This window comes from Hypanus sabinus, chromosome 18, assembly GCF_030144855.1.
Source record: "Hypanus sabinus isolate sHypSab1 chromosome 18, sHypSab1.hap1, whole genome shotgun sequence".
NCBI classification, from domain to species: domain Eukaryota; kingdom Metazoa; phylum Chordata; class Chondrichthyes; order Myliobatiformes; family Dasyatidae; genus Hypanus; species Hypanus sabinus.
In genome coordinates this window covers 76,478,011-76,501,388 of record NC_082723.1, presented here as the reverse complement: position 1 = coordinate 76,501,388, position 23,378 = coordinate 76,478,011, and the positions used below count along the sequence as shown (strand labels likewise).

Genomic DNA, 23,378 nt, shown 5'->3' with positions numbered 1-23,378 from the left:
CAGTTTTAGGTGGGTTGATGAAGCAGTTATTGATGGGAAGACAGAAGTAGGGAGTTGGGGGTGGTGCTTGTGAAATACACCTCTTTGTGGTATTGCCATGTCTTTGTGCCTTATCAGTGTCCATGCAAGTCTGCAGCAGGCCATCTGTACCAGAGCCTATTCTCCAGTCCTCTTGAATCTCTTTACAGGGTGTCCCCAGGTTACGAACAAGTTCCATTCCTAAGTCCATCTTTAAGTCGGATTTGTACGCATTGGAACAGGTACATCTGGTATTATTTAGCGTCAGTTAGTCAAACGTTTGTCTTATTATACAGGATATATTACCTTTCTATGCACATAAAACACTTAAGAAATGTATGTATTTCGATAAATAAACCACTGCGTTGCTTAGTAATAATCATAGCTTTCATTGGGGCAGGGCCTTTCACATGCTCCATTATTCTCACTTTATCCTTTAAAATATCCTTTATCCTTAGTCCTGTAAGTTTGACGTCAGTGGTAGGTAAATTAATGGAAAATATTCTTAGAGATGGTATATATAATTATCTGGATAGACAGGGTCTGATTAGGAACAGTCAACATGGATTTATGTGTGGAAGGTCATGTTTGACAAATCTTATTGAATTTTTTGAAGAGGTTATGAGGAAAGTTGATGACGGTAAAGCGGTGGATGTTGTCTATATGGACTTCAATAAGGCCTTTGACAAGGTTCCACATGGAAAGTTAGTTAGGAAGGTTCAATCTTGAGATGTTAATATTGAACTACTAAAATGGATTCAACAGTGGCTGGATGGGAGATGCCAGAGAGTAGTGGCGTCTAAATGTTTGTCAGATTGGAGGCCGGTGACTAGTGGTGTGCCTCAGGGATCTGTACTGGGTCCAATGTTGTTTGTCATATACAATAATGATCTGGATGATGGGGTGGTAAATTGGATTTGTAAGTATGCAGATGATTCGAAGATAGGTGGCATTGTGGATAATGACTTAGGTTTTCAAAGCTTGCAGAGAGATTTAGGCCAGTTAGAAGAGTGGGCTGAATGATGGCAGATGGAGTTTAATGCTGATAAGTGTGAGGTGCTACATTTTGGTAGGAATAATCCAAATAGGACATACATGGTAAATGGTAGGGCATTGAAGAATGCAGTAGAACAGAGTGATCTAGGAAAATGGTGCATAGTTCCGTGAAGGTGGAATCTCATGTGGATAGGGTGGTGAAGAAAGCTTTTGGTATGCTGGCCCTTAAAAATCAGAGCATTGAGTATAGGAGTTGGGATGTAATGTTAAAATTGTACAAGGTATTGGTAAGGCCAAATTTGGAGTATTGTGTACAGTTCTGGTCACCGAATTATAGGAAAGATGTCAACAAAATAGAGAGAGTACAGAGAAGATTTACTAGAATGTTACCTGGGTTTCAGCACCTAAGCTACAGAGAAAGGTTGAACAAGTTAGGTCTTTATTCTTTGGAGCGTAGAAGGTTGAGGGGGGACTTGATAGAGGTATTTAAAATTATGAGGGGGATAGATAGAGTTGCCATGGATAGGCTTTTTCCACTGAGAGTAGGGGAGATTCAAACAGGAGGACATGAGTTGAAAGTTAGGGGGCAAAAGTTCAGGGGTAACACGAGGGGGAATTTCTTTACTTAGAGAGCGGTAGCTGTGTGGAACGAGCTTCCAGTAGAAGAGGTAGAGGCAGGTTCAATATTGTCTTTAAAAAAAATTGGATAGATATATGGACAGGAAAGGAATGGAGGGTTATGGACTGAGTGCAGGTCGGTGGGATTAGGTGAGAGTAAGCGTTCAGCACAGACTAGAAGGGCTGAGATGGCCTGTTTCCGTGCTGTAATTGTTATACGGTTAAATGGTTAAATTGTTCTGATTATTGACCGACTGTAGCCTAATGCTTTTCCAATGACCAATGGTGTTTCACCTCTTTCCGCATCGCTTTATTATTTCCACTTTATTTTCAATCATGATCGTTTTCCATTAACGGAACAAAAACACTGCGGATTCAGCAGCAGCTGCGGGCAGTGGGTCTGAGCTCCCCCGGGTCCTAAAATCCACCCGTACTGAGACAGGTTAAATAAGGGACTTGAGCATCCGCGTTTTTTGGTATCTGCGGGGGGTCCCGGAACCGATCCCCCGTTGATAAGGAAAGCTGACTGTAGAGGTAAACGCTATGAATTTAATCTTACAAGGTAGGAAATACTGGTCCATGTGGATTCCAAAAACATTAAGCAAACACAAGAGGAAGCTCTACCACAGATTATGCTGATCCAGCCTGTGAAAAGAGGAGGGTTAGGCATGGAGCTAGCAATCCCACCCAGCAAAAACCCAGAAACACCAACAGAAACTCCAAAGACCTTGTCTCTAGGAGAGGAAGGATTTGTGCCTAAAGAAATCTTCAGCACCTCCGGCTTCATTTATCAAAGTACCAAGGACAGGAGTTGGGATGTTATGTTGAAGTTGTATTGGTGAGGCCTAATTGTGTGCAGTTCTGTAGTTGTGTGCAGTTTTGGTTACAGGAAAGATGTAAACAAAGTTGAAAGAGTACAGAGAAAATTTACAAGGATGTTGCCAGGTCTGGAGGACCAGAATTATAAGGAACAATTGAAAAGGTTAGGACTTTATTCCATGGAATGCAGAAGATTGAGAGGAAATTTGATAGAGGGGTTTAGATGGGTAAATACAGGCAGATTTGTCCCACTGAGGTTGGGTGAGACTACAACTAGAGATCAGGGGCTAAGGGTGAAAGGTGAAAAGTTTAAGGGGAACATGAGGGGAAACTTCTTCACTCAGAGGGTGGTGAGAGTATGGAACGAGCTGCCAGAGCAAGTGGTACATGCAAGCTTGGTTTCAACATTTAAGAGAAAGTGGATAGGTACATGGATAGTAGGGGTATGGAGGGCTGTGGTCGATAGGAATAGGCAGAATATTAGATTAGCACAGACTGAATAGGCCAAAGGGCCTGTTTCTGTGCTGGAGTGCTCCCCAACTCTATGACTTTTTCAAACACCTTCTGGGTGAAAATATTCTTCCTCACCCCATCTAACATCTTAGTCCTGGCCTTAAGCCTATGCCTTCTGACCTTAGACACTTTTTCTGTGGGAAAATTTTTTCTTACTACCTGCCTTACCTTTGGTTCTTCATAATTTTTACACCTTGATTAGGTACCTGTCAGAGTTTGTCCCTCAAGCCACTAGCGTAAGTGGTGCATGCGAACTCGGTTTCAATACAAGACAAGTTTGGATAGGTAAAAGGGTGGTACAGATATGGAGTACTATTGTCTCACTGCAAGCTCTAGAAGACATATAGATGGGCTACAGCTGGTCTTGAAAGATGTGCCCAGGACAGAAGTACTAGCCAGATGCCCCAGAAAGGGTGATGAAGAAAAAGAAGAAAAGGCAAGGGGTTAACTTCAAACGCTGCACTTACCTCTCCTGCAGAATGATTACGTAGGTTGAGGGAGGACATAAAATTAGAGTAGTCCTTCTTCACACACGCTGGCCTTTCATTTAGTTGAGTAGTCTGCAAAACACATAAATCATTACAGATGGTGTAAACTCCTTCAGTAAGGTGATAAGATTCATTCTGATAGAAAACCATTATTTTTCATGTCCAGTGACAATTCAGCAAGACAAACATCATTCTAATATTTTATAGATGATTGAACATAGAACAGTACAGACACCCTCCAGTCAGGGCAGCATCCTGCTAAACCTCTTCTGCACTCTTTCCACAGTCCTCACACCATCTGGTATGGGGTTCAGACACTGCACAGGCTCGAAATAAGCGACAATGCATTGTGAACTCAGTCAGCTCCATCATAGGCACTTGCCTCCATAGTATCCAGGGCATCTTCAAAGAGTGATGCCTTAGAAAGGTGTCGTCTATCACTGAGGATCCCCACCACTTAAGGCATATCCTCTTCTCATTGCTGACTTCAGGAAGGAGGTACAGGAGCTTGAAGGCACACACTGAACGATTCAGGAACAGCCTCTTTTCCTCTGAACCCAGAACACTGCTTCACTACTTACTGCCTTTCCTATTTTTTGCACTACTTATTTAATTTAACTATTTAATATATATGTACTTACAGTAATTCACAATTTTCTTTTTCTCTCTATTATCATGTATTGTTGCTGCAAAGGTAACAGATTTCATAATATATCCCAGTAATATTAAACCTGATTCTGAAACATCCCAAGTACTGAAAGGCTTGGACAGAGTGGACGTAGAGTGGATGTTTCCATTAGCAGACAATTCTAAGATCCAATAGCACGCTTTCAAATTACAATGCCCTCCCTTTAAAACAGGGTTGAGGAGATAATTCTTTCAGCACCAATACAGAATGTTCAGAGCTCACTAATCCCAACGCATAGATCTTTGAAATGTGAGAGGAAACTGAAGATTCCAGAGGAAACCCACAGGATCACAGGGAGAATGTACAAACACTTTACAGAATACAGCAGGAATTGAATCCTGATTGGTGATTGGTGGTGCTCTAACAGTGTTATGCTAACCGCTATGTACTGTGTCACCAATATACAATGAATATATTTGAACAGGGTGCCTACAGCAAAATTCAGCCATATTTCTACATATTTTAAATTCAAAATAAATTTTATTATCAGAGTACTTATATGTCACCATATACAACCCTGAGATTCACTTTCCTGCGGGGATTCTCAGCAAGTCTATAGAATAGCAACTACAACAGGATCAATGAAAGATCCACCAGAGTGCAAAAGACAACAAACTGTGCAAATGCAAATATAAATAAATAACGAAAACATGAGATAATGAGATAAAGCATTCTTAAAGTGAGATCATTGGCTGTGGGAACATTTCAATGGATGGGCAAGTCACTGTAGTTATCCCCTTTTGTCCAAGTGCCTTATAGTTGTGGGGACGGTTTAAAGTTTATAACCATATAACAATTACAGCACAGAAACAGGCCATCTTGGCCCTTCCAGTCCGTGCCGTACGCTTACTCTCACCGAGTCCCACTGACCCGCACTCAGCCCATAACCCTCCATTCCTTTCCTGTCCATATACCTATCCAATTTACTTTAAATGACAATACCAAATCTGCCTCTACTACTTTTACTGGAAGCTCGTTCCACACAGCTACCACTCTCTGAGTAAAGAAGTTCCCCCTTGTGTTACCCTTAAACTTTTGCCCCCTCTCAACTCATGTCCTCTTGTTTGAGTCTCCCCTCCTCTCAATGGAAAAAGCCTATCCATGTCAACTCTATCTATCCCCCTCATAATTTTAAATACCTCTAACAAGTTCCCCTTCAACCTTCTACGCTTCAAAGAATAAAGACCTAACTTGTTCAACCTTGCCCTGTAACTTAGGTGCTGAAACCCAGGTAACATTCTAGTAAATCTTCTCTGTACTCTCTCTATTTTGTTGACATCTTTCCTATAATTTGGTGACCAGAACTATACACAATACTCCAAATTCGGCCTTACCAATGCCTTGTACAATTTTAACATCACATCCCAACTCCTATACTCAATGCTCTGATTTATAAGGGCCAGCATACCAAAAGCTTTAGTCCTGACGAAGGGTCTCGGCCCGAAACGTTGACAGTGCTTCTCTTTATAGATGCTGCCTGAAAATGCTGTGTTCCACCAGCATTTTGTGTGTGTTGTACCAAAAGCTTTCTTCACCACCCTATCCACATGAGATTCCACCTTCAGGGAACTATGCACCATTTTCCTAGATCACTCTGTTCTACTGCATACTTCAATGCCCTACCATTTACCATGTATGTCCTATTTGGATTATTCCTACCAAAATGTAGCACCTCACACTTATCAGCATTAAACTCCATCTGCCATCGTTCAGCCCACTCTTGTGACTGGTCTAAATCTCTTTGCAAACTTTGAAAACCTACTTCATTATCCACAACGCCATTTTCCTTAGTATCATCTGCATACTTACTAATCCAATACTTTGAACTTAAATATTTTAAGTACAATGCAAAACAGAAAATAACTGTACTTCTGGGGTGAAAGTGCAAATCTTCACCAGACATTGGAACAAAGAAGAAAAAAGGGAATTTCCACCAAGACTAATTGAAACAATAAAGGAGGGGGATTTCTCCCAAGGATAAACTTATCTGCTGCCCATTATGCTGCTGGTGATTAGGACAGCAATGAAGTTCCTCCACCTCTGGCGCTTTCTTCATAGTGTCAATGGCTTCCTTGATTGTCACTAATGTCAGTCATGTAAGTCCCAGGTGGAGACACAGGAATACCACTGCACTCAGATGTAGAAGTATTCTTCATTGCTGTTTTCATAACAGTTTTGATTTACCAGTCAGGGTTGCTAGACCTGAACCTGGAGGACCAGTGGACCACTCTTAGTCTGACCTCTACCCTTTGACTTGTTTGACATGGTGACCCTGCCAAGAGCAAAATCATAAGGCTCTGACTCCAGCCAACGTAACCCTCCAGGTCATTGAGGCATGTAAGCCTCCAAACTACAACAAAATTCCTGTGGTCTTCCTGGAGGCCCAAAGATAAAGGGAGAACTATAAATGAGCATTAAAAAAACAGGGTTTAGAATAAATGAGGACAACCCATTTCCAATGGCAGAAGGAATAGAAACAGGATGAGGGCATGGACTCAATGGGCTGAAGCGCATGGATGCATACTGTATTGTTCAATGGCTCAAGTAATAATCCAAGGTCATGGGCAACCACTGATAATGTGGCACAGGCAGCTCTCCATTACAAGTTACACTGAACTGGAAAGGCCTGTATGAAAGGTTGAGGCAGTTCAATAATAACTTTTACATGGGAAGGAAGCTATAGTTAGTGCAACACTATTACGGCTCAGGATGTTGCGGTTTGGAGTTCAATTCCAGTTTCCACTGTAATGGCGTTGTATGGTCCTCTCTCTTTGTTTGCATCCCATAGTCTACAGAGGTACTGTTTAGCAGGTTAACTGGTCATTGTAAATTGTCCTGTGATTAGACTTAGGTTAAACTTGAATTGACTTTATTTCTTACATCCTTCATATACAAAAGGAGTTAAAATCTTCACATTATGTCTTCATCTAAATGTGCAATCATAGTAATTTATAATAAATAGAACAGTCAATGTAATATAGAGTACATTCAAATCAGTGTGAGTTCATTAGTCAGATGGCCTGGTGAAAGAAGCTGTCCCAGAGCCAGTTGGTCCTGGCTTTCATGCTGCGGGACTGTTTCCTAGATGGTAGCAGTGTGGTTGGGATGACCTGAATCCCCAATGATCCTTCGGGCACTTTTTACATACTGATCCTTGTAAATAGCCTGAATCATGAGTTCAGGTGGGTTGCTGAGCTGGAAGTGCCTTTCTACACTAGATAGATTAGATCAGGGGTTCCCAACTTAGGGTCCACATACCCCTTAGTTAATTTAGCTAGAATCAGGGCTTTATGCTTTGACTCTTGGTAGGGTCACCCATGTCAAACAGGTCAACTGGTAGAGGCCAGACTAAGAGTGGTCCACTGGGGGGGTTCAGCTCTGGGCCAACAACACTGAATGGTCCAACAAAACTGTTATGAAAACAGCAATGAAGAATCCTTCTACATCTGAGTGTGACAGCATTCCTGAGTCTCCACCCAGGACTTGCATGACTGGCAGTAGTGAAGACCAAGCTACTGATACGATGAAGGAAGCCCTGAACACTGCCAGAGAGGAAAGACCTTCATTGCTGCCCTAAATACCAGTGGTGTAATGGGCAGTAAGTCAGTAGGTTTCAAAGACTCAAATCTTTGAAACTGCTATTGCTTATCATTCTATTGCTGGTATCTGATGATTCTTCATATTCAGTGTAGGAACTATTGTGCATTGAGATTTTTGACTCCTCTACAACTGGAGATCTGACTACAGGATCGTTCGTTGTTCTGGAGCTGGGAGAAGAGGTTCCTGAGGGATTCAGTGAGCTTCCAGCAATAGCCACGGTAGGCCATAGTCTTACGGGATGACCAAAGGGTATATCAGGAATAGATGACTGTGGATCATCAGTCTTAATGAATAGAAATGGGATGACCAAAGAGTATATTAGAAATAGATGAGGGAATAAACATATTATTAGTATATTTTTCATACATTACCAACTCTCTCCCTGCTATACATACCCCCAGTGTGGTGTTCTGTCTGTTGTAACATGCAAAATTCAAGATACTCTCTGTTGCCATAGCGAGCCCAGTGTGCTGAGACAGACCAAACACCCAGTTCTGATTCTTGTTCAAATACTCCTGAAAAATAAAACACAGATGTGCTGCCATAATATTTTTACAATCATCCGAATCTTATGGAACAAAATAACCTATCCAAATTAGAAGCCAGTTTTCACAGAATGCATAAGTCCACAATGACTCAAGTACTAGCTCTGGGTTGACTAAACCCATATTCTTAAAGCATTCAAATGTTCTGTAGCAATTTGGGCAATTATTTTGCCTGCCACAATATGGCAATATTTACTAAATTTGAAACAAGGCCATTTTACCAGAGAGATAAGCCTCTGCTCCTTCTCACAAGCCCAAACTGTCACTTGGGCAACATGGAACACCTGAAGTCCATATACTTAAGTTTTCAGGACTGACTTGCCCAGAGAAAAACTAGTGATCAGAGCTTCAAGTGAAACGTGCATTGAGAAATGCTTGGAAGGGTGGGGTGGGGGGGGGAGTAAGATGGAAATAAGTTCCAGATGAAGTAATGAAGTAACCCTTGTAATGAAGTAATATTTCTTCCTTCTACTCTTCAATACACCAAGTTATTTCTCCAAGTTCCAGATTTTCCCACTTGAAGAAACAAACTCCCTATTTCCTCTATAAGATCCTTATCATCATTTTTAAACACCCAAGGGAAAACCAAACTGCTTTTCCTCGGTGGATTCCCTGGTTCCTATCTGATACAGTTGTGACATATCATGCCCAGAAATGAACTTCAAATGAGATCTAAAGAAATGAAGAACAATGTCTTTCCTTCAATAGCTAGAATCAGAATCAGGATCATGTTTAAAACCTCTGGTATATCTTGCGAAATTTGTTGTCTTTGCAGCAGCAGTATAATGCAATACATGATAATAGAGAAAAAGAAAACTGGGAACTACTATAAGCATATATATAAATTAAAATAAGTCATGCAAAAATAGAAAAAAAACTAGTGAGGTAGTGTTCAATGTCCATTCAGAAATCAGATGGCAGAGGTGAAGAAACTTTTCCTGAAATGTTGAATGTGTGTCTTCAGGCTTCTGTACCTCCTTCCTGATGTTGGCAATGAGAACAAGGCAGGGCCTGGATGACACGCACAAAATGCCGGAGGAACTCAGCAGGAGTTGCTTTGGATTTCCAGCATCTTCAGGCTTTCTCATGTTTGTAAATCATTTCCAACATCTGTAGACTGTGATGGGGTCCTCAATGAAGGATGTTGCCTTTTTGAGGCATTGTTCCTTGAAGATGTCCTGGATGCTGGGGGGAGGGGGGGTGTGGGGGCGGCCTATGCCCATGATGGAAGTGACTGAGTTCACAACTTTCTGCAGCTTCTTTGGATCATGTGCAGTAGCACCCCCCCCCCCCCACCACACCAAACTGTAGTACAATCAAATGTTCTCCACGGTACATCTGTAATTTGCAAGTGTCTTTGGTGACATAGCAAATCTCCTCAAACTCCTAATGAAATATAGCTGCTGTTGTGCTTTCTTTGTTGCTGCATCAGTATGACAAATCAAACTTAGATATGACAAATTTTCTTGTTCCTTCAGTTTTTCCTCAACATCCTAGGAACAGTTTAATGTTTGAGGAACAGCTTCTTGTACTCCACCAACAGATTTCTAAATGGTGTGGCGACCCACTTTCTGCGCAGGCGAACCAGCTCACAAATAGCCAGCGAGTGGGGAGAGATTTTGGTAATGCACCTCTGATGTCATTTCTGCCCGGAGAGGGTGGGCGCTCGGGATTAAATGCCAGCGTCGCGAAGTTTGAATAAACTAGTCTCCAAACGACTTACTGACTGCGCGTCATTTCTAGCTCTGTATGTAGTACATCACTACATTGGTGACCCCAACGGTCCAAACGGGATTTGGACCAAAGATGACCTACTCTTCATCTGTTCATGCAGTTTCGCTAAAACTGCCGACTTTCTGGACGCTGCGACCACACGTGTGGTTTAGCCAAGCAGAAGCCCAGTTCCAGATTCGGCAGATATCCTCTGATTCCATGCGTTACTACCACGTGGTGAGCGCCCTTGATCAGGAGACGGCCGCCCAGGTTGAGGATTTCATACAATCGCCCCCAGAAGAAGGCAAATATGAAGCATTCAAAGCCTGCTCAGTGGGACCTTTAGCCTCTCGCAGCGTGAGCGGGGTGCCCGCCTGCTTCACCTGGACGGTTTGGGAGACAGGCTGCCTTCAGCATTGATGAACAAGATGCTGGCCCTGGCTGACGGACACAAGCCCTGCCTCATGTTCGAGCAGGCATTCGTAGAGCAGCTGCCCGAGGACAGACATCTGCTGCTGGCCGACGCAGATTTCAGCGACCCTCGGAAGGTGGCGGCCTGGGCAGACGTGCTGTGGAAAGCCAAGAAGGAGAACAGTCCGTCAGTCAGATTACCAGGCCAAGCGCCCAACAGCGGATCAGACCAGGCCCGGCATGGGGGCGCGCACAACTCAGAGGCAGGAGTAAGGAGGCCAGTGAACAGTGGTGTTTCTACCACCAACAGTGGGGCACAGAAGCCCGCCGTTGTTGCCCACCCTGCAAGGGCCAGGGCCAGCTGCCACTAATGACTATGGCGGCTGGCCACCAGGACAGCCTCTTGTACGTCTGGGACAAACAGTCGGGACGCCGCTTCTTGGTCGACACCGGAGCGGAAATCAGCGACTTTCCCCTGATGGGGTACGACACAAACGGCAGCACGATATGAACCTACAGCAGCTGCACAGTGCAGCTGCAGTTCGGCGCCAGCCGGTTCATGTGGGACTTCACACTGGCCGCAGTGGCCCAACCACTCCTGGGGGTGGACTTCTTGCGAGCACACAGCCTGCTGGTCGACTTGCAAGGGAAAAGACTGGTACATGCCAAGACTTTCCAGATGTTCTCCCTGGGTGAAGCCAAGTTGCCAGCCCGAGACCTGAACTCCATCATGCTGTCGGACAACGAATTCACCAGAATCCTGGCGGACTTTCCATCGATTCTGGCACTGCAGTTCACGGCAGCCATGCCCAGACACGGGGTACAGCACCACATTCCGACCCAGGGACCACCCCTCCACGCCTGTGCATGAAGGCTCCCCCCGGAAAAGCTCCGCCTGGCGAAGGCGGAGTTCAAGAGGATGGAGGAATTGGGGATCGTACTGAGGTCCGACAGCACATGGTGCCCAAATCAGCCAGGGGTTGGAGACCACGCGGTGACTACCGCAGACTGAATGAGGCTACCACTCCAGACCGCTACCTCATGCCGCACATACAGGACTTTGCAGCAAACCTGCACGGGGCAAGAATATTTTCCAAAGTAGACCTTGTCCGGGGATACCATCAAATCCCGGTGCACCCTGAAGACATCCTCAAAACAGCACTCATCACCCTGTTCGGCCTGTTCAAGTTCCTCCGCATGCCGTTCGGCCTGAAGAATGCCGCACAGACGTCCCAGTGGCTAATGGATGTGGTGGGATGCGACCTGGACTTTGCGTTCGTCTCTTTGGACGACATCCTTATAGCCAGCAGTAGTTGCCAGGAGCATCTGTCCCACCTCCGCCAGCTCTACTCCCGCTTGAATGATTTCGGCCTCACGATCAACCCGGCCAAATGCCAGTTCGGTCTTGATACCATTGATTTCCTGGGCTACAGGATTACCAAAGACGGAGCAACACCTCTGCCCGCCAATGTAGACGCAATCCGCCTCTTTGCCCGGCCCAACACGGTCAAACGCCTGCAGGAGTTCGTTGGTATGTTGAACTTCTACCACCGTTTCCTCCCCTCAGCAGCCTGTATCATGCGCCCTTTGTACACCCTGATGTCGGGTAAAGGCAAGGACATTACTTGGGACGAGGAGGCCGCAGCCGCTTTTGTTAAAGCCAAGGAAGCCTTGGCAGATGCCGCAATGCTGGTGCACCCCAGAACAGACGTTCCGACCGCACTCACGGTGGACGCATCCGACACAGCTGTCGGTGGGGTGCTGGAGCAGCTCATCGAGGGGCACTGGCAACCCCTGGCGTTCTTCAGCAAGCACCTACGACCACCTGAACTCAAATACAGTGCTTTTGACCAGGAGCTGTTGGCACTGTATCTGACAATCTGGCATTTCCGGTACTTCTTAGAAGGCAGGCCGTTCACCGCGTTCACGGACCACAAACTGTTGACCTTCGCATTCACAAAGGTGTCTGATCCCTGGTCGGCTTGCCAGCAGCAACATCTGTCCTACACATCCGAGTACATGACGGACATCCAGCATGTCTCGGGAAAGGACAACATCGTGCCGGATGCACTCTCCAGGCCCTGTCCCTGGGGGTGGACTATGCAGCACTGGCGGAGGTGCAGCAGGCAGACGACGAGATGCCCAGCTACAGGACCGCAGTCTCGGGTTTGCAGCTGCAGGATTTTCTCATAGGCTCAGGTGAGAGGACCCTCCTGTGCGACATGGCTAGTGGCCAACCTCACACCATCGTCCCGGCAGCCTGGAGGCGGAGAGTTTTCGACTCCATACACGGTTTGGCTATCAGGACAACCGTCCGGCTGGTCTCTAGCAAGTTTGCGTGGCATGGACTTCGCAAGCAGGTCAGTGAATGGGCCAGAACGTGCGTGCAGTGCCAAACAGCCAAGGTGCAGCAGCACACTAAAGCCCCGCCGCAATAGTTCGAACCCACCCACTGGAGGTTCGACCACAGTCATGTGGATATCGTGGGCCCCCTACCAGTGTCCCGAGGAGCGCGGTACCTCCTAACTACGGTAGACTGGTTCACGAGGTGGCCAGAGGCAGTCCTGCTCACTGAGACATCTGCCGATTCCTGCGCCCGAGCACTGATTGCAACCTGGGTAGCACGTTTCAGGGTACAGGCCCGCATTACCTCCGACAGAGGCGCCCAGTTCACCTCCAGCCTGTTGGGAACGCAGCTACACCACACTACTGCCTACCACCCACAGTCGAATGGACTAGTGGAACGCTTCCACCATCACTTGAAGTCGGCTCTCATGGCCCGCCTGAGAGGACCTAACTGGGTGGACGATCTTCTTTGGGTCCTGCTTGGAATTTGCACAGCGCCCAAAGAGGATCTGCACACCTCGTCGGCCGAATTGATATACGGTGCACCCCAGGCCGTCCCAAGAGAGTTCATACCAGCCCCAAGGGGGCAAGAGGAAGAACCCACAGCAGTCCTGGACAGACTACGTGAAAGGCTCGGCAACCTGGCCCCCATGCCAACTTCACAGCATGGACGGACCCCGACCCATGTACCCAAATACCTGCAGAACTGTAAGTTTGTGTTTGTACGAAGGGGCGGACACCGGGCACCGCTACAGCGGCCGAACGAGGGGCCGTTCAAGGTGGTCAGCAACAACGGGTCCACCAATGTTCTGGATACTGGGGGGAAAGAGGAGGTTTTCATGGTGGACCGACTCAAATCAGCCCACGTGGACTTGGCGCAGCCGGTCGAGGTTCAGGCACCGCAGTGCAGAGGCAGACCTCCCAAACAGAGGCTGATCCAGACTGTAGACATTGGGGGGGGGGGGGGGGGGTGTATCGCCGGTTCTGGGGGGGGGGGGGGGTTATATGGCGACCCACTTTCTGCGCAGGTAAACCAGCTCACAAATAGGGGAGAGACTTTGGTACCTCTGATGTCATTTCCGCCCAGAGAGGGCAGGTTCTTGGGATTAAATGCCAGCACCGCAAAGTTTGAATAAACTAGTCTCGAAACGGCTTACCGACTGCGTGTCGTCTCTAGCTCTGTATGTAGTATATCGCTACAATGGTCCATTAACCCAAGAACACTATCTCACTATTTTGCTCTCTTTTTGTACTATTTATTTTATATTATCATTGCAACTTATAGCAGTTTTTTATGCATAGCACCGTTCTGCTGCCACAAAACAACAAATTTCATGACATATGTCAGTGATTCTGAAGTGTCACCATGCTTCTGGCGTCAACATAGCATGGCCACTTTATTATCCTTAACCTATAGATGTTTCCTGTAATACCAATGGGTGCTACAGAAAAAGATACTAGCACAGATAGAGCAGTGGCTGAATTGCAGGAGGCAGAGTGGAATAAAGGGAGCCTTTTCTGGTTGGTGGCCAGTGATTAGTGGTGTTCAACAGGACCATTGTTGGGACTTCTTTATAAGTTGTATGTCAATGATTTGGATGACAGAATTGACAGCTATATGACCAAGTTTGTGGACGATACAAAGACAGGTGCAGAGTAGGTAGTCTTGAGAAAGCAGGGAGGCTGCAAGCAGATTACATAGAAACATACAGCACAATACAGGCCCTTCAGCCCACAAAGCTGTGCCTAACATGTCCCTACCTTAGAACTACCTAGGCCTTACCCATAGCCCTCTATTTTTCTAAGCTCCATGTAGCCATCCAGGTGTCTCTTAAAAGACCCTATCGTTTCCACCTCCACCACTGCTGCCGGCAGCCCATTCCACTCTCTGCGTAAAAAACTTACCCCTGACATCTCCTCTGTACCTACCTCCAAGCAGCTTAAAACTATGCTCTCTCACGATAGCCAATTCAGCCCTGGGGAAAAGCCTCTAACTATCCACATGATCAATGCCTCCCATTATCTTGTACACCTTTATCAAGTCACCTCTCATCCTCCGTTGCTCCAAGGAGAAAAGGCCGAGTTTACTTAACCTATTCTCATAAGGCATGCTCCCTAATCCAGGCAACATCCTTGTAAATCTCCTCTGCACCCTTTCTATGGTTTCCATGTCCTTTAGGGGAATAGGAAGTGGCACATGGAATACAGTGTTAGTAAGTCTATATTCATGAACTTTGGTAGAGGAATAAAAGCGTAGACTATTTTCTAAATGGAAATTCAAAAACCTGAGGTGCAAAGAGACTTGGGAGTTCTTATACAGGAATCCCTAAAAGTTAACTTGCAGGTTGAGTCAGTAGTGAAGAAGGCAAATGCAATGGCAGCATTCATTTCAAGAGGACTGGAATATAAATACAAGGATGTAATGCTGGAGCTTTATAAGGCACTGGTGAGACCTCACCTGGAGCATTGTGAGCAGTTTTGAACCCCTCATCTAAGAAGGTACGTGCTGATGTTGGAGAGAGTTGAAAGGAGGTTCATGAAAATGATTCCAGGGATAAATGGGTTATTATATGAGGAGTGTTGATGGCTCTGGGCCTATACTCAATGGAATTTAGAATGAGCGTAGATCTCATTGAAACCTATCGAATGCTGAAAAGGCCTCGAAAGGGTGGATGTGGAGAGGATATTTCCAATAATGAGTGAGTCTAGGACCAGAGGGCACAACCTTAGAACAGAGGGATGTCCATTTAGAACAGAAATGAGGAGAAATTTCTTTAGCCAGAAGGTGGTGAATCTGTGGAATTCGTTGCCACAGCGCCTGTGGAGGTCAAATCATTGGGTGTATTTAAGGTGGTGGTTGATAGATTCTTGATAAGTCATGGCCTGAAAGATTGTAGGAAGACGGCAGGAGGATGGGGTTGGGAGAGAAACTAATCAGCCATGACCAAATGGCATAGCAGACTTGATAGGCCAAATGACCCAATTCTGCTCCTGCACCCTATGGTCTTTGGGATGTGGGAGGACACTGGAGCTTTCAAAGGAAACCCAGGAATTCACGGGAAGAGCATACAAACTCCTTATAGACAACAGTGGGAACTGATCCCCGATAATGCTAACCACGATGCTACTGTGCCACCTGTTGAGAGAAAGTGGGAACCTTCCATACCAGGCAACACCCAGGAATTTGCCAACTAATATCAATCGAAGTATCAAAGCATTACCTGCAATCTTATGCCTCCTTGCTGTTTTATCGATCTTCTGCCTGCTTACCTGAAGATGGGATTTGGTAACTGATGGAGCCCATTTCATTGCCTCCTGCAAAATCCCGCCACAACGAGCAGCAAAATCACGGACGATACTCTGAGGGAAGGAAAAAAAATATCCATTGTGGAAACATATTTGAAACTTTTGAGATTTTTTTTAAGTATTTAATTTTATAATGTAACAAAATGGAACCTGTATAATCCAGAGTGCTTTGCTATAAGCTAAGTGTGTATGTGTCAAGAGGAATGTAATGTCCTGATCATTGTTCATTGTGTAATTAAGGGGAGGTTGATACACTGCTGGCCTTGGTACTGCAGCGGAGGAGCTGACTCCCAGAACAGATAACAGCCATAGAATAGACTAAAAACTTGAATAAAAAACAAGTTTTGTAAACTTTGTGGCAATAAATGTGTCTTTGAACACCTTGTGTGTGTTTCTGGTTCTTTGTTATAAGACCTAGCAAAAGGTACACAATACCATCAAAAGATCAAGATTCACTGGGGGTTGATTATTTTTCTTTGCTGCTACTCTAATTGTGAAACGTAACACCAATTCCAGAAGAGATGAACAGCCACCTGAGGATGAAGAAGTTGCAGATTTACAGACAAAATGCAGAGCAGTGGTACTAAGCACAAATATATTTGTAAGGAGCCAGCACAAAGAGATATCCCAAATAAAAACACTCATCCATGGAGAAAGGAACAGACTTAATGCTTCAGGTCAGATCCATGATGGTTATCCTCACACATTCTGTGATTTTTTTCCCCATTCACCCCCAACGTAAGCACAGTCAGCAAAGCGCTCAGACCTAAACCATTAATTCTGTTCCTCTCTCCACAGATGCTGCCTGACCTACTAAGTTTTTCCACCATTTTGTTTCTAGTACAGATTTCTTGCATCTGTGTTAATATATTCTGTTGAAAATACACTTTTGGAAACTGGCATGTACCTACATAAATAAATAAACAAAAGAGATACTGTAGATACTGGAAATTCAAAGTAACAGACATAAAATGCTAGAGGAACTCTGCAGGTCATGCAGCATCAATGGAAATGAATAAGCATTCAACATTTCCGGCCGAACATTTGTTTATTAGAAGTTCAAGAAATCAATATTCAGGCCATCAGTTTGGAGGCTACCCAGACAGGATATAAATAAATATGTTTTGTTCACACATTTACAAACCGATAATATGTGACTGTATATAGGAAGGTAAAGATACACATTGGGAAACTATGACATGCACTTTCATAACTAAACATGTTTCATTCATACATTTAACAACAGAAATCCACATCAGCTGTATAACTATTAGTACTTAAAAAGAAATGTATGTACAGTACTGTGCAAAAGTCTTAGGCATGTACGAGGGAAGCACCAGAGGGAGATTCTGTAATGATCAATAAACCAATTGTTTGGAATCAAATCACCCTGCCTGGTGTCTCAGGAATGGGTGAGACTGCATCAGAGCCCCCACCCCTCCCACAGCATTCCACCATCACCGTTCCCCATATCTTTTGCTCCCACCAGATTTACAAAGTCACTCTGCTCCACATTGATAAATACAGAACTGTTATTTCGGGAAGGTTTTGCTGAAAAGCCAAGTAGACAGACAAAAATGAGAATTCATGTGGCTTGATCGGCAAGCTTGCAAATAACACAAAATTAGGTGCTGCTGATTGTGAAGGTATTCACAGATCACAGTGGGAAGCTCACTCATTTAGAAAAGCTGGCCAAGGAAAGGGAAATGGATTGTGATACAGATAAGGGTGAGATGATCCATCTTACAAAGTCAGACCAACATAGGACTACTATAATGGAGGGGTGGAGCTTCAATGGCGCTTAACAGTAACTCCTTCAAGCTCATCTGTGGAAACAATTTAATTTCAACCTTTAATGTCTCCCTTATTTTCTTATCAGGGTGAATCCTGTCGGAGATCCTGATCTGCAGTTACACTCAGACATTGGTTTGTGCTGAGGTGGGACCCGCTACCGAGAGTTTATGACCAGCCACTTTTTGATATCTCAAGGATGTGGCCTAGAAAACGAGCATGCTTCACAGCCCTGTGGACAAGCAGACTCTATCCCATCTCAGTCTTCTACTCAGCAATTTGCTTTTTTTTTCACTCTCTCAATGTTCAAGTCAGTGAACTTGGGGGGGGAAAAAGCAACACAACAGCCTTTATCATCCCAAATCAGTGAGTCCCTTTACTGTGGGGAGAGAGAGCCTGCGGTATGTGAGATTGTCAGGTGAATGATTAGTTTCTGTTGTACTGCAGATCATGGTCTTTAGAACCACAGAACTTTACAGCACAGAAAGAGGCCTTTTGGCCCATCTTGGCTGAGCTGAACCATTTCTCTGCCTAGTCACACTGACCTGCACCTGGACCATATCCCTTCATACACCTCTCATCCATGTACCTGTCCAAGTTTACAACTTCATCTGGTAGCTCATTCCACACTCCCACCAGTCTGTGTGTGAAGAAGCCCCCCGCAATATTCCCTTTAAACTTTTCCCCCTTCACCCTTAACCCATGTCCTTTGGTTTTTTTCTACCCTAGCCTCAGTGGAAAAAGCCTGCTTGCATTCACTCTATCTATACCCATCACCTATACCTCTATCAAATTTCCCCTCATTCTTCTATGCTCCAGGGAATAAAGTCCCAACCTATTCAACCTTTCTCTGTAACTCAGTTTCTCACGTTCCAGCAACATCCTTGTAAACCTTCTCTGCACTCTTTCAACCTTATTAATATCCTTCCTGTAATTTGGGGACCAAAACTGCACACAATACTCCAAATTCGGCCTCACCAATGCCTTATACAACCTCACCATAACATTCCAACTCTAATACTCAATACTCTTGACTTAATAACGGCCAATGTACCAAAAGCTTTCTTTACTACACTATCTACCTGTGATGCCACTTTTAGGGAATTTTGTATCTGTATTCCCAGATCCCTCTGTTTCACTGCACTCCTCAGTGTCCTACCATTTACCCTGTATGTTCTAACTTGATTTTTCCTTCCAAAGCACAATACCTCACACTTGTCTGTATTAAACTCCATCTGATATATTTCAGCCCATTTTTCCAGCTGGTCCAAATTCCTCTGCAAGCTTTGAAAACCTTCCTCAGTCCACTATACCTCCAATCTTTGTATCATCAGCAAATTTGCTGATCCAATTTACCACATTATCATCTAGATCATTGATATAAATGATGAATAACAATGGACCAGCACTGATCCCTGTGGCACACGACTAGTCACAGGCCTTCACTCAAAGCAGCAATTCTCCACTACCACTCTCTGACTTTTCCCATTGAGCCAATGTCTAATCCAATTTACTACCTCACCATGTATACCTAGCGACTGAATCTTCCTAACTAACCTCCCATGCGGGACCTTGTCAAAGGTCTTACTGAAGTTCATGTAGACAACATCCACTGCCTTCCCTTCATCCACTTTCCTGGTAACCTCTTCGAAAAACTCTAATAGATTTGTTAAACATGGTCTACCACGCACAAAGCTGTGTTGACTCTCCCTAATAAGTCCCTATCTAAATACTTGTAGATCCTGTCTCTTAGTACTCCTTCCAATAATTTACCTACTACTGATGTCAAACTTACTGGCCTATAATTTCCCGGATTACTTTCTTGGGTATTTTGCTATTGCTTGCTTGGTGGGTGGAGGGTGCCGATGCTTTTTTTGTGGAAGTAAGTGGGGGTGAGGGAGGGTCATTATTTTGCTGCCCCTTGTGCGTGGGAGGGGAAAGTAGGGGGGTTTGGGGTTCAAATGTGTTTACCGACACTCATTCTTTGGGGGTGGCTCTTCTGTTTTCATGGATGTCTGCGAAGAACAAGCATTTCAGCTTGTATATTATACACATTTCTCTGATGTTAATGGAACTACTGAACTATTGAATGCTAAAGTACTAGGAAATATAATGGAACAGAAACATAGAAATATCAGTGCATAGTTCATTGAAAGCGGCAACAGACATTAGATGGTGAAAGAGGTGTTTAGCACACTGGCCATCAGTGGTCGAGGCTTTGAGTTGGGACATAATGTTACAGTCATGTAAATCATTGGTGAGGCTGCACTTGGAGTAGTGAAATGCACACAATATTCTGGAGGAACTCAGCAGGTCAGGCAGCATTATGGATGAAAATAAAAGACAACGTTTTGGGTTGAGACCCTTCTTCAAGACTGGCAGCATCTATGGATGAGAATAAACAAAGTTTCAAGCCGAGACCTTTCATCAGGACTGGCCTGAAACGTCAACTCTTCATTCCTATCTGCCTGACCTGCTGAGCTCACTGAGCACATTGTGTGTATTGCTCTAGATTTCCAGCATCTGCAGCACCTCCGTGTCCTCTAGTACACTGTGCTAGCGTGTACCTAAACGGTACGTTTAGGTCACCCAGTTAGACTGCAGAAAAGATTTTCAGGATCTTGCTGGGTTTAGAGGCCGTGAACTATAGGGAGAGGATTAGCAGATTAGGACTTTATTCCCTGGAATGTAAGAGAATGAGGGATGACCATTATAGAATTGTTCCTAAAATTATAAGAGCCACAGATAAGGTGGATACTAAAAGTCTTTTCTCCAGGGCAGGGGAGTTCAAAACTAAGGGTTGAAGGTGACCTAAGGGTTTAGGGTGAACTAAATGTTTAGGGTGAGAGGGGAAAGATTTAAAAGGGACACCAGGGACTACATTTTCATGTAGAGGGTGGTGAGTATTTGGAATGAGCTGACAGAGGAAGTGATTGAAGCAGGTACAGTAGTATCATTTAAGAAGCATTCGGACAGATACATGGGGTATTACAGGAAACTGGGACTAGCTGAGTGGGCACCATGGTTTGCATGGATTGGTTGAGCCAAAGGCCTCTATATTGTGCTGTGTGTTATTCTGTGAATCTACAACAAAGCTTTGGAGTATATACTTTCTAAATCACTGCCATCCAGAGCTTGCTTAACATTGGCCTATTGTGGGACAGACACCACTACCAAAATGATCGCTGAAATCTCCCGCGGCAGGTAAAATGGAGGACATTTGATCACAAGGTATTCCAGGTGTGATGAACAGAACTGGGGCAGCACCAGCACATTTATACACCATGAAGAGTTGATCATGAAGCACACTCCTCCTCCTCTGGCTTTGAAAGACTCAGTAGTCTTAGCTTAGCGGTGTGTCATGAACACATCAATCTGAATCACTGAGTCTGGAACAGAAGAAGTTAACTAATACTCTGAAAGAAAAGACACAAGTGCTCCTAATGTCTCTCTAGTACAGCATCCTAGCTCTAAGATCTTTGACTTTATTTATTAAAGGCTGTACATTTGTCAGCAAGATGGCCAGTACTGGAAATCTGTTATCATGTATTGCACTGTACTGCTGCTGCAAAGTTAACAAATGTCACAACAAATGCCAGTGATATTAAACATGGTTCTGATTCTGACAAAAGTTACTCAACAAAGCTTTTGTCAATAATGAACTGTAATGAGGTCTAGATGAAACCTAGTGCCCAGCATCACAACACAGGAGATGGAAATACAAAGGAGGTTTCTCTCAGCCTACAAAGTGATGATGCTAGTGAAAGTGTGGCTCCAGGACCTGCTGAATGCTCCCCCTCGTGGCAAAACACACACCTGCAGACATTAATGTAAATTACGTTAAATCTGCAAATGCTGTGTAAGCCTCGGGCTTGCCCAGCTCACGTTCGTCGAGGCAAATCAGCCTTCAGCCCCGCCAAACTGGGTAATTACGTTTGTGTGAATGCTGTGTAATGTATCCCCAGTTACAAACCCACAATGCAAAATATCAGACAGTCAGACAGACATACTTTATTGATCCCGAGGGAAATTGGTTTTCATAACAGCCGCACCAACCAAGAATAGTGAAGAAATATAGCAATGTAAAACCATAAATAATTAAATAATAAGTTAATCATGCCAAGTAGAAATAAGTCCAGGACCAGCTTATTGGCACAGGGTGTCTGACACTCCGAGGGAGGAGTTGTAAGGTTTGATGGCCACAGGTAGGAATGACTTCCTATGACACTCAGTGTTACATCTCGGTGGAATGAGTCTCTGGCTGAATGTACTCCTGTGCCTAACCAGTACATTATGGAGTGGATGGGATGGGATGGGAGTGGATGGGAGTCATTGTCCAAGATGGCATACAACTTGGACAGCATCCTCTTTTCAGACACCACCATCAGAGAGTCCAGTTCCACCCCCACAACATCACTGGCCCTAAGAATAAGTTTGTTGATTCTGTTGGTGTCTGCTACCCTCAGCCTGCTGCCACAGCACACAACAGCAAACATGATAGCACTGGCCACCACAGCCTTGTAGAACATCCTCAGCATCGTCCAGCAGATGTTAAAGGACCTCAGTCTCCTCAGGAAATAGAGACGGTGGCTCTGACCCTTCTTGTAGACAGCCTCAGTGTTCTTTGACCAGTCCAGTTTATTGTCCATTCGTATCCCCAGGTATTTGTAATCCTCCACCATGTCCACACTGACCCCTTGGATGGAAACAGAGGTCACCAGTGCCTTAGCCCTCCTCAGGTCCACCACTAGCTCCTTAAATCTTTTTCACATTAAGCTGCCGATGATTCTGCTCGCACCATGTGACCAAGTTTCCCATCGTCACCCTGTACTCAGCCTCATCTCCCTTGCTGATGCATCCAACTATGGCAGAGTCATCAGAAAACTTCTGAAGATGGCAAGACTCTGTGTTGTAGCTGAAGTCCAAGGTGTAGATGGTGAAGAGAAAGGGAGACAGGATAGTCCCCTGTGGAGCCCCAGTGCTGCTGACCACTCTGTCTGACACACAGTCTTGCAAGTGCACGTACTGTGGTCTGCCAGTCAGGTAATCAATAATCCATGAAACCAGGGAAGCATCCACTTGCATCACTGTCAGCTTCTCACCCAGCAGAGCAGGGCGGATGGTGTTGAACGCACTGCAGAAGTCAAAAAACATGACCCTCACAGTGCTCACTGGCTTGTCCAGGTGAGCATAGACACGGTTCAGCAGGTAGACAATGACATCCTCAACTCCTAGTTGGGGCTGATAGGTGAACTGGAGGGGGTCTAAGTGTGGCCTAACCATAGGCCGGAGCTGCTCTAGAACAAGTCTCTCCAGGGTCTTCATAATATGGGAGGTCAATGCCACCGTTCTGTAGTCATTGGAGCCACTGGGGCACGGCATCTTCGGTACAGGAACGAGGCAGGATGTCTTCCACAGCACAGGAACCCTCTGGACACTCAGGCTCAGATTGAACACATGGTGAAGTACTCCACATAGCTGGGGGGGCACAGGCTTTGAGCACCCAGGGGCTGACAACATCTGGGC

General features: G+C 45.0%; 1 protein-coding gene across 1 annotated transcript in view; it reads right to left on the bottom strand.

Annotated features, from left to right (window-relative positions):
• The window catches only part of pi4kab (phosphatidylinositol 4-kinase, catalytic, alpha b), a 314,691-nt gene that overhangs the window by 119,137 nt on the left and 172,176 nt on the right, over positions 1-23,378 (bottom strand). Inside the window, exons 28-30 of the mRNA XM_059943702.1 lie at positions 16,026-16,115; positions 8,136-8,255; positions 3,432-3,524 (exon numbers count right to left, since the gene is read on the bottom strand). Of these exons, the coding sequence (XP_059799685.1) occupies positions 3,432-3,524; positions 8,136-8,255; positions 16,026-16,115 (303 nt within the window). The remainder of the gene's footprint in view (positions 1-3,431; positions 3,525-8,135; positions 8,256-16,025; positions 16,116-23,378) is intronic.